The following is a 10,232-nucleotide window of genomic DNA, read 5'->3' as shown; positions in this document are numbered from 1 at the left end:
TAAATTACCCTCCATCGAGTATGAGTGATCTAATAATGAAAATATAAATCTGTAAGTGTAATTGCGGAGTGATTGAAATTATAAAAAATTTTTTTTTCAATTATTTAAGTACCTAGTTGTAAGCCTAAGTGATAGTCTATTAAATTTTGAAAAAAAAAAAAAAATTGATATTTTATTATTTAAAATGATTTTATGTTTTTTATTTTGACTTTTCTCAATTGTAATATTTAATAATAATTATAATTATAATTACTAGCATTATTTATTAACAAATAAAATACGTTACTTAACCAAATATGTAGAAATATATTAATAATAATAATTATTATTGTAAAACGTATGATGTAAACATTTTTTGATGTCTTAAAGTGTAATTGAAAATTTATAAAAAAAAAACACACGCACAAAGACAAAATCACTGAACATTAAAAATGACATTATATTATATATTATAAATAATATGGATGATTATCTAAAAACCACAAGATTTATCGAAGCTAATGTTAAATGTAAAAGAAACATTAATATATATAATATATATCTATGTTGTCGAGTAAAATGCAAGTTATCTAACGTCAAGTAGAAAAATAAATAAATAAGCACCCGTCAATTTTATTTATATGTTCATCACACTCTATCATTTAAATATAATATAATATTATAATAAATAATAATTTTAATTATTAATATAAATATAAGTGATAAAAAGGTATTGTGAAAATAAAATGATGAAAATGATAAGTAAAAAAACGGAAAAATGTGGAAAAGTAAAAAAAATTTTAAAATAAACGTCGTTAGCGTTTTATTGTACTTTTTTCTTCCCAATTTTACCATCTGATATTGACGCTTTAGCGTTCATTTGTGTAACGCTAAATCGCATTGATCGGTTAATAAAGTTGTATAGAAGTATATTGACTTTGTTTATATTATTTTTTATGGCACGTATTTTTCATTTTTTTTTAAACCTAAATCTATATTATTAAGAGTGTAAGAAAAATTTTGTGGAGAGGATAGTCATATGATAAAATCGGTTTTTTCAGTGAAATTTAGTGTCATTGCAAAGGTCTTAATTTTAATTTCAAGGTTTTATATCATTCTCACCGATAGTCAATTTATTATGATAAGTATTTAAGCTGCATTTAAAAATTCTCTATCTCTAGGTACATAATTAAGAAATCACCTTGTATCTTGTGAAATATTGACATTTTTAAAGATATAAGCTCATCCCGATGTTACACTCATCAAGAGCTTTCATTTGAGTACCCACATGCATTTTCATATATTTTTGATATATACATATATATAATATATATAAAATATATAAATATATGAAAAATTGATATGGGTACTCAAATGAAAGGTCTCGATGAGTGTAACATCGGGATGAGTTTATATCTTTAAAAATGTCAATATTTCACAAGATACAAGGTAATTTCTTAATTATTGACATTTTTAAAGATATAAACTCATTACGATGTTACACTCATCGAGACCTTTCATTTGAGTACCCTCATCAATTTTTCATATATTTATGTATATTATATATATGTATATATGAAAAATATATCAAAAATACATGTGGGTACTCAAATGAAAGCTTTTGATGAGTGTAACATCGGGATGAGCTTACATCTTTAAAAATATCAATAATTAAGAAATGACATTGTATTTTGTCAACTATTGACATTTTTTAAGATATAAGCTCATCTCGATGTTACACTCATCGAGATCTTTCATTTGAGTACCCACATCATTTTTTCATATATTTACATATATTATATATGTATATATGAAAAATATATCAAAAATGCATGTTGGTATTCAAATGAAAACTCTTGATGAGTGTAACATCGTAATGAGTTTATATCTTTAAAAATGTCAATAATTAAGAAATTACCCTGTATCTTGTGAAATATTGACATTTTTAAAGATATAAACTCATCCCGATGTTACACTCATCGAGACCTTTCATTTGAGTACCCACATCAATTTTTCATATATTTATATATTTTATATATATTATATATATGTATATATCAAAAATATATGAAAATGCATGTGGGTACTCAAATGAAAGCTCTTGATGAGTGTAACATCGGGATGAGCTTATATCCTTAAAAACGTCAATAGTTAAGAAAGTACAGTGCAATTCAACAAAAGTTATTATTCAATAAAGCAAAATTTCATTAATTTATAGTCCACTGCAAGGCTGCTAATATTTATTATTTTTGTTATTTGCATGAAGCTGGATTAATTATTGTTTTAATGAAGGTAAGTGAAAATCATCATAAATTTACTAAAATTAAAATTTATTTTACAATTCTATAAACTCAAATATTTATATCAGTGAAATTTATTCATAAAATATCAAAATTACAAAACTTACAATTAGATTTTATTTGTTATTCTTGTTAAAATTAAATATATAAATTATCTTTAGTATTAATTTTATTTTAGCGTTCATATACTTAATACTCAGTGGCAAATATAAATTTTACTTACAATAAAATTTTTTTTGTTCTTTTAATTACAATAATTTAGATTTGAGACTTCTATATTAATTAAATTTATCATTTTTATTTGTCGTTATCATTTCTATTAGTCGCTTACAAAAATCAAATGGTTATTATCAATGGAGTATTCAGTAGTTAATAGTCACTAAAAAAATTTCCTATCCTATCATATATGAAAATATTTAATACATTACAAACATTTATAAAAAAAACAAACAATTAAAAATTTTACGATTTTCTATATTTTACTTTGTGATAAAATATACTTTCTTAAATTAATTAATTATAACAATTTCACCAAGGGACTCTAGATGATTGCGCAGTTGAATTAATCCTGTAATACAAATTTTAATCTTAATTTAAGTCAATTATTATCGCTTAAAAAAATGAAAATAATCATTTAAATTTATGCGTTCAAAATTTTTAAATACGCACAAAAATATAAATTAAATTTCGCATATAATAAAAATATAAATACACACGAAATTAAATTTTATAAGTCATTAAATTAAAATTTAAAAAATACAAAAAAAAAAAAAAACAGAAATTAAATAATTAGAAATTTCAGAAAATAATTAAATTAAATAATTAAAAATTAAGAAAATAAAACCATTAATAAAATAATTAAAAGTTAATAAAATAAAGCCATTAAGGGGACCCGGGAGTCTAGCGGCAATGACTAATGCTTTCAAATTTTTTTTACACTTATTCTATCACTTATCAACTACACAAAAATGAAAATCAAAACAAAAAATAATTTTTTTTTGAAGTAGAAAAGTGGCGCTGAAGTCCCCCTTTAAAAAAAAATGGACCCGATTGGTGGAGGTAGATTGATCCTCTGATCTGAAATTAAAAAATATGACTGATTTTTAATTAGTATAAGTATAGTTATCGTCGGTACTAGAATGAAAAGAAAAAAAAAATATTTGACAAAATGGCGCGTAGTTAAAAGTAAAAATCTGAAATTCGTTTTCAAAAAATACTTTCAACTAGGCGCTATTTTGTCAAATATTTTTTTTTTTTTTTTTTCATTCTAGTACCGACGATAACTATACTTATACTAATTAAAAATCATATTTTTTAATTTCAGATCAGAGGGAGAGATCAATCTACCTCCACCAGTCAGGTCCATTTTTTTAGTGGGACTTCAGCGCTATTTTTCTAATTTAAAAAAAAAATTTTTTTTGTTTTGATTTTCATTTCTGTGTAGTTGATAAATAATAGAATAAGTGTAAAAAAAATTTGAAGGCATTAGTCAAGTCCTTCATATAGAAATAAAATTTTTTAAAATAGCTTAAATTTTAGGCTAGACCACCGGGTCAAGGTAATAAAATCCTTAAAAATTAAGAAAATAAAGCGATTGATAAAACAATTATTCAAATAAAAAAATCTTACTTAGACTTAGCATTTATATACGGATGATTTTTTTTAATCTCCCTCCTTTCTTTACTCCTAACAAGCTTAAACGTCGAGTCATTAGAAGTATTAACCTCACTAGTATTTCCTAACTTAGCTCGTTCAGTCTTCAATTTATTGAGAATAGCCACACTCTTGGCGCTCATAACACTCATAGGCTTCTGACTCCCCTGCACTTTATTTTCCTTCCCCGCAACAAGTCCACTTCCACCCGCCCCTAACCTACTCTTCGGCGAAAGGCGCTTGGCTTGTTTAAGCGGGACTTTCGGTGCTACTTTATCAACTAAAACACGTTTCTTAGCTTTATTCTCAACTAAATTAAACGTATTGTTTAACTGACTTGCATCAATCCCGCTTTTCTCATCCCCGTCTTCATCCTGCGATCCTTGAGACTCGCTGTCTAGCGTGATAGTAGAATTACCTATCCCTTCCGGAGTTCCTTCAAAAGTCTTATTAACCTCAGCACTCCCAGCCAATTCCAAACAAGGTGGAGTAGCCGGAAGATCATCTTCTTCATTATAACTCGGCAAATGAATAGGCATTTCCATCCTCAAAGGATCAGCTAATTCATCAGTCGACAGACAAATCAGCGTATAAGCATCCTGAGAAGTTCCTAAATCCGCATCAGCCCACTTAATATTCCTAACTCCCTCTAGCGACTTAATCAGCTGTTTAAATTCCAGTTTCATTTTTTCTGTAAGCGTTCCGTAGCCTCGCATCATACTATAATAACTTTGTAAAGTATTGCTCATCATTTTGGTGATAGTATCAACAGAATCTAACTCGCACTGTTGAAGACTGCTGATTTTTTTAGTGTGCTCAATTTGCTGTTGGTTCCTCGCGTTCTCCAGGCGACTCTTTTGCTGAGCGTAAGTCTCAGCTAATTTATCAGCCAAGCCTTTGCTGCGAGCTTCTTCATCAAAAGCGGCGATACTCTTCTCAACTTTCCTCAATTCAGTCCAAGCTTCTTCCATCTGAGCCTTAACAATATCTCGCTGTCTCTTAAAATGTCCTAAAGATTTATTAACTCTAGACTTTCCACTGGCGTTTTGATCATGCGGTAATAAATCCTGATTATTAGTCAGCTTGTGGAGCCGCTTATCAGCTGAGATTTTAAACTGAATTCTGCAGCATAAAATTTTATCAGCGCTCTGAAGCGCAAGAATTTTTTCATTTAGCAGTAATTTATTTTCCATCAGTGCAATTAGCCGGTCTTTAAATTCTTTAATGTCTTTTTTATTGTCCTCGTGGTCCTTCTCTGGGGAATTAATACGTGGACGTGATTCTAACATCAGTAATTTTTGTTTAAGCATCGCAATTTCCTTCTTCTGCTCATCGACGAGATTTTTGTAACCTGTGACGTGCATCTCGCAGGATATAATATTCTTGGTCATGTATGTCTTTATTTTTTTGGCGCGATTGGCGTAACGGAGCGTGTTGTAAGTGTCCTCGTAGCTCAGACTAGAGGGCCCGATGTTTGCGATCATCACGGTGCGGCAATTTCCGCCAAGAGAGTCTTTTAATAAACGAGTTAGCTTGCTGTCTCGGTAGGGAATGTGTTTGATACCTTCCGCGAGATTGTTGATGCAATTGCCGAGAGCGAGGAGCGATTTATTGATGTTCGCGCCTTCTTTGAACCTCGCGCCTTTGCAACCAGTCGCGGAAGCTCGCTCGCTGCCTGCAAGGTCGATCATGGAGAGCTTTACTTGCTTTACTTGGCCGTCGAGTTTGTTGGTGATGTTCACGTAGACTTGGAAGACCGCGTGACTTCGACTGGATTCAGCGTTTGCGTCTGTCGGGTGTTGGGTTCGGTTTCTGTTACCCTGGGCCAGCAGAGACAGCAGCTCTTCAGCGTTTTTTATTGTTTTTATTTTTAGACCGGAGACTACTACACCTGCTCGGCCGTCTTCGCGGAGGGCTAGAGGGCCTATGCGGTGCAAAAGGTCTTGGACATTTTCGTTGTAGATTTCTGGATAGGAATAAGTTTTGATTTTTATTATTGTTGTTATTTTTTTAAAAATGTCAAGAACTAAGAAATGACCTTGTACCTTGTGAACTATAGACTTTTTTAAAGATATAAGCTCAATTTGATGTTACGGTCATCAAGACCTTTTATTTGAGTACCCACATCAATTTTTCATATATTTATATATTTTATATTTATGTATATATGAAAAATAAATAAAAATGCATGTAGGTACTCAAATGAAAGCTTTTGATGAGTGTAACATCGGAATGAGCTTATTTCTTTAAAAAAGTCAATATTTTATAAGATACAAGGTAATTTCTTAATTATTGATATTTTTAAAGATATAAGCTCATCCCGACATTGCACTCATCGAGACCTTTCATTTGAGTACCCACATGGCATTTTTTATATATTTTATATATATGGTATTTGTAAAATATATAAATATATAAAATATATATTTATATCTTTAAAATCGTTAATAATTAAGAAATTGCTTGGTATCTTGTGCACTATTGACATTTTTAAAGATATAAGCTCATCCTGACATTACACTCATCGAGACCTTTCATTTGAGTACCCACATCAATTTTTCATACATATTTTATATATTTATATATTTTACAAATACCATATACATAAAATATATAAAAAATGCCATATGGGTACTCAAATGAAAGGTCTCGATGAGTGCAATGTCGGGATGAGCTTATATCTTTAAAAATATCAATAATTAAGAAATTACCTTGTATCTTATAAAATATTGACTTTTTTAAAGAAATAAGCTCATTCCGATGTTACACTCATCAAGACCTTTCATTTGAGTACCCACATCAATTTTTCATATATTTATATATTATATATATGTGTATATGAAAAATATATCAAAATGCATGTGGGTACTCAAATGAAAGCTCTTGATGAGTGTAACATCGGGATGAGCTTATATTTTTAAAAACTTCAATATTTAAGAAAGTTAAATGGAATTTAACAAAAATCATTATTTAACAAAACAAAATTTTTTTTATTTATAGTTCACAAATCACGGCAGTTACATAGTGACTGCAAGGTTGCTAGTTATTATTATTATTATTTTTGAGTAACACGCTTTTGTAGAAAATTTCAGTCAATTCTTAATTTTCAACATAATAAATATATTTACTGTTTTAAAATATGATTTAATTAAAAAAAAAAAAGTAAATAAAATTGAAAAATAAATTGAATAAGATTAAGTAACTTTCAATTTATATATCCAATTTAATTAAATAAAAAATTAATTTCATAATATAATATTAATTTTAAATGTCACCTCATAAATAAACAATAAATTTAACTCAGTGAATATATGCCATGTTTAATTTTCTCTCAACAATATTCTTACATATTCACTGAGTAAATTTAAATTAAATTTCATTTAAATATTAAAAGATTCTCTGGTATTAAAATTCATCTGCTATAATAATAAATATAGATGAAAAATTAATAATCTAATTAAAAAAATTTTTTTCTACTCTCCTAATAAAATTAAAAATAAATATCAATATAATATAAAAAAAAAAAAAAAAAAAAAAAAAAAAAAAATAAAGCTCGTACCTAAATAAGTAACACCCAGATTAAAATCCCGATGTTCGCTCTGAGTCTCTATCTGGTTGAATAACTCCGCCATGGTTCGATAAGTTATCCCCGGATCGTGATCTTTGCCAAGCATGGTGTGCGTTTTCCCAGCTCCGGTCGCTCCGTAAGCAAAGACAGAGCAATTATAACCTTCTAGCAAATCATTGATAATCTCCTTCGTAGTTCCCTCGAAAACTTCTTCATTTGTAGCAGTTATGTCGAAAACATGATCGAAAATAAACTGGAGCTCTTTATTCTGCTTTTTAAGAAGGTCGCGGCCTTTCTGAACCACGCCGCGGTAGAAAAAGGGATTTTCCTCTTCCTTGGGGTCGAAAATCATCATTTTGTCGTCGATGACTTTAACGACGGTGCGAAAATTATCCTGATCTTCCCGATCATTAGCCGGTCGCACACGAACTATAACTTTGATGCTGGTTTTCTCTTCATCGCCTTTCAATGCTTTGGAGGTGCTACCACTGGTGCTGGGCTTGGGAGGTCCCCGGCCCAACGACCGGCGTTTTCCTATTTTTTTAGACTTATTTGGAGAGAACTTCCGGTCCAGGTCGTTCTTATTAAGAACCATGATTAATATTTGTAAGTTTTTATTTTATTTTATGCCTATAAATAAAATAAATTTATTATTTAAGGTGACAGTTGGCTGATGGGTGTGTTTTATTTTTTGGTTATTTTATTTATTTTGGGGTTATTTAGGACTAATTTAAAAATTCTCTTACCTTTAAATGTTCCTGGTAATAAAATAATTTTTATTTTGAGACACTATAAACTTTTTCACTGTTATTATTTATTGTTTGTAATTTATGTTTATTGATAACACAATAAACGTTTTTTAGCATTGCAAACCGTTAGCGTCGTCACCACAAACAAGCTCAAACTTGAAAATTCGAATTTCTAATTATTATTAGTAACGTAAGTGCCGTAAGGAGCGCTGTTAGTCTTATTTGCGCGTGCGTCTGCGCCATTTTGAAAAAAAAATTAGCGCAAAAATTTAAAAGGTAAAATTACTTTTATAAAATATAAAAAAATAAATTTTATTAAAATTTAAAAATCAATTATAGAAAATTTAAAAAAATTGTTTTCTTTTTATTTTATGAAAATTAAGTTAGCTGATATCTAAAAATTTTATAATAATAAAATTAGCTCACGTTTTTAATTTTTTTTTTAATTATTAAAGTAGAATTAAAAAATATTTTTTTAAAATTACACTTTCAGTTTTTCGAGTTTTTTACAAATGAAAATTTTTTTTTAATTATTTTGTAATAATTTTTTTAATAAAAAAAAACTATAAAAATTATTTTTTGGCTAACTTAATTTTAATTAAAATTTTTAAGAATTTTTTTATTGAAAAAATTATAGCAAAAAAATAAAACAAAAATTTAATTTGTAAAAAATTTGAAAAACTCAGTGCAATTTTTTAAAAATATTTTTAGGTATAATTTAATAAATTAAGCAAAATAAAAAAATCAAAAATGTCGGCTAACGTTATTATTATTAGCCGACACTTAAAAATTTTTGATTTTTTTTATTAATTAAAAATTATAACTAAAAAGCTATTTTTTAAAAACTCCACGTATAATTTTTTAAATTTTCTACATATGAAAATTTTTTTAAAAATTATTTTTCAATAAAATAAATTATAAAAATTTTCAAATGTCGGCTAATTTAATTTTTTTGCTATCAAAAGTTGGGAGACGCACAAATTACTACCAGGGCGGCAGCATCGTCGTAAAACACCGTGTCCCCTGATAGCCATCCAATTATAAAAGTTAACGTTAAATTGCAATCCAACTTTTATACAATCTAGGGCTGGAAATTAACTTTAACTTTTATCAAAATGTTGTAGTAAAAGTCTTGATGTGAACTTTTAGTGAAGTTGGACAAAATGAGTGAAAATACCCTGATAGCCACAGTTTCAGACCAACCAGGTTGGTGTCAGATAGTTGCCACCAACTTAGCGACAACTTGCGGTCAACTTCCGAATTTGTAACTGTTGGCGTCAAGTTGGCTACAAGTTTCTGAGAAAAACAAGACCAATCTACTGCCGCAATATGTCGCCAAATTTCTTGAGAAACTTGTCGTCAACTTGGCGCGAAAGAGTTTCGAAAGCAATTTTTGCCGACAACTTGGTGTCAACTTGGTGAACAACCGAGTTCATTTCCAAGACTTGCTGTCAACTTGGTGACAAGTTGCGGCAGTAAATCGACGGAAAGTTCGGACCAACTTGGCTATCAGGGTACTCATTGACCCTGATAGCCACAGTTTCAGACCAACCAAGTTGGTGTCAGATAGTTGCCACCAACTTAGCGACAACTTGCGGTCAACTTCCGAATTTGTAACTGTTGGCGCCAAGTTGGCTACAAGTTTCTGAGAAAAAAGAGACCAATCTACTGCCGCAATATGTCGCCAAATTTCTTGAGAAACTTATCGTCAACTTGGTGTGAAAAAGTTTCAGAGCAACTTTTGCCGACAACTTGGTGAACAAGTTGACACCAACCGAGTTACTTTCCAAGAGTTGCCGCCAAGTTGGTGACAAGTTGCGGCAGTAGATTGACAGAAAGTTGCGGCCAACTTGGCTATCAGGGGATATGGCAGATTATCAGAATTTGTCTCTTTTTTACATCGGTAGGTAATTTATCGGTAAAAAAACGAAGCACAAAAATTTTTTACTACTGACGTGACTACCCTGATAGCCAAGTCTATCT

At 29.3% G+C, this 10,232-nt stretch overlaps 1 protein-coding gene and 1 long non-coding RNA gene across 2 annotated transcripts in view; both read right to left on the bottom strand.

Annotated features, from left to right (window-relative positions):
* LOC123267302 overlaps positions 1-10,232 on the bottom strand; it is a 142,568-nt gene that overhangs the window by 119,010 nt on the left and 13,326 nt on the right. The gene's annotated exons all lie outside the window — the stretch shown is intronic.
* On the bottom strand, positions 2,550-8,414 carry LOC123267292 (kinesin-like protein KIF18A). Its single transcript, XM_044731848.1, has 4 exons — positions 8,247-8,414; positions 7,492-8,130; positions 3,909-5,898; positions 2,550-2,847 (listed from the first exon to the last, which is right to left on the bottom strand). The coding sequence occupies exons 2-4, from the start codon at positions 8,093-8,095 to the stop codon at positions 2,808-2,810; spliced, it is 2,634 nt and encodes an 877-aa protein (XP_044587783.1). The 5' UTR covers positions 8,096-8,130; positions 8,247-8,414; the 3' UTR covers positions 2,550-2,807.

The sequence above is a fragment of the Cotesia glomerata genome, linkage group LG6 (genome assembly GCF_020080835.1).
Source record: "Cotesia glomerata isolate CgM1 linkage group LG6, MPM_Cglom_v2.3, whole genome shotgun sequence".
Lineage (NCBI taxonomy): Eukaryota > Metazoa > Arthropoda > Insecta > Hymenoptera > Braconidae > Cotesia > Cotesia glomerata.
This window is presented reverse-complemented; position numbering and strand designations above follow the sequence as displayed.

Coding starts and splice junctions, on each gene's coding strand:
- LOC123267292 (XM_044731848.1), bottom strand. CDS start 8,095: ATGGTTCTTAATAAGAACGACCTGGACCGGAAGTTCTCTCCAAATAAG. Junction 5,899..7,491: donor TCTGGGTGTTACTTATTTAG/GTACGAGCTTTA, acceptor ATTCCTATCCAG/AAATCTACAACGAAAATGTC. Junction 2,848..3,908: donor TATATAAATGCTAAGTCTAA/GTAAGATTTTTT, acceptor TTTGTATTACAG/GATTAATTCAACTGCGCAAT.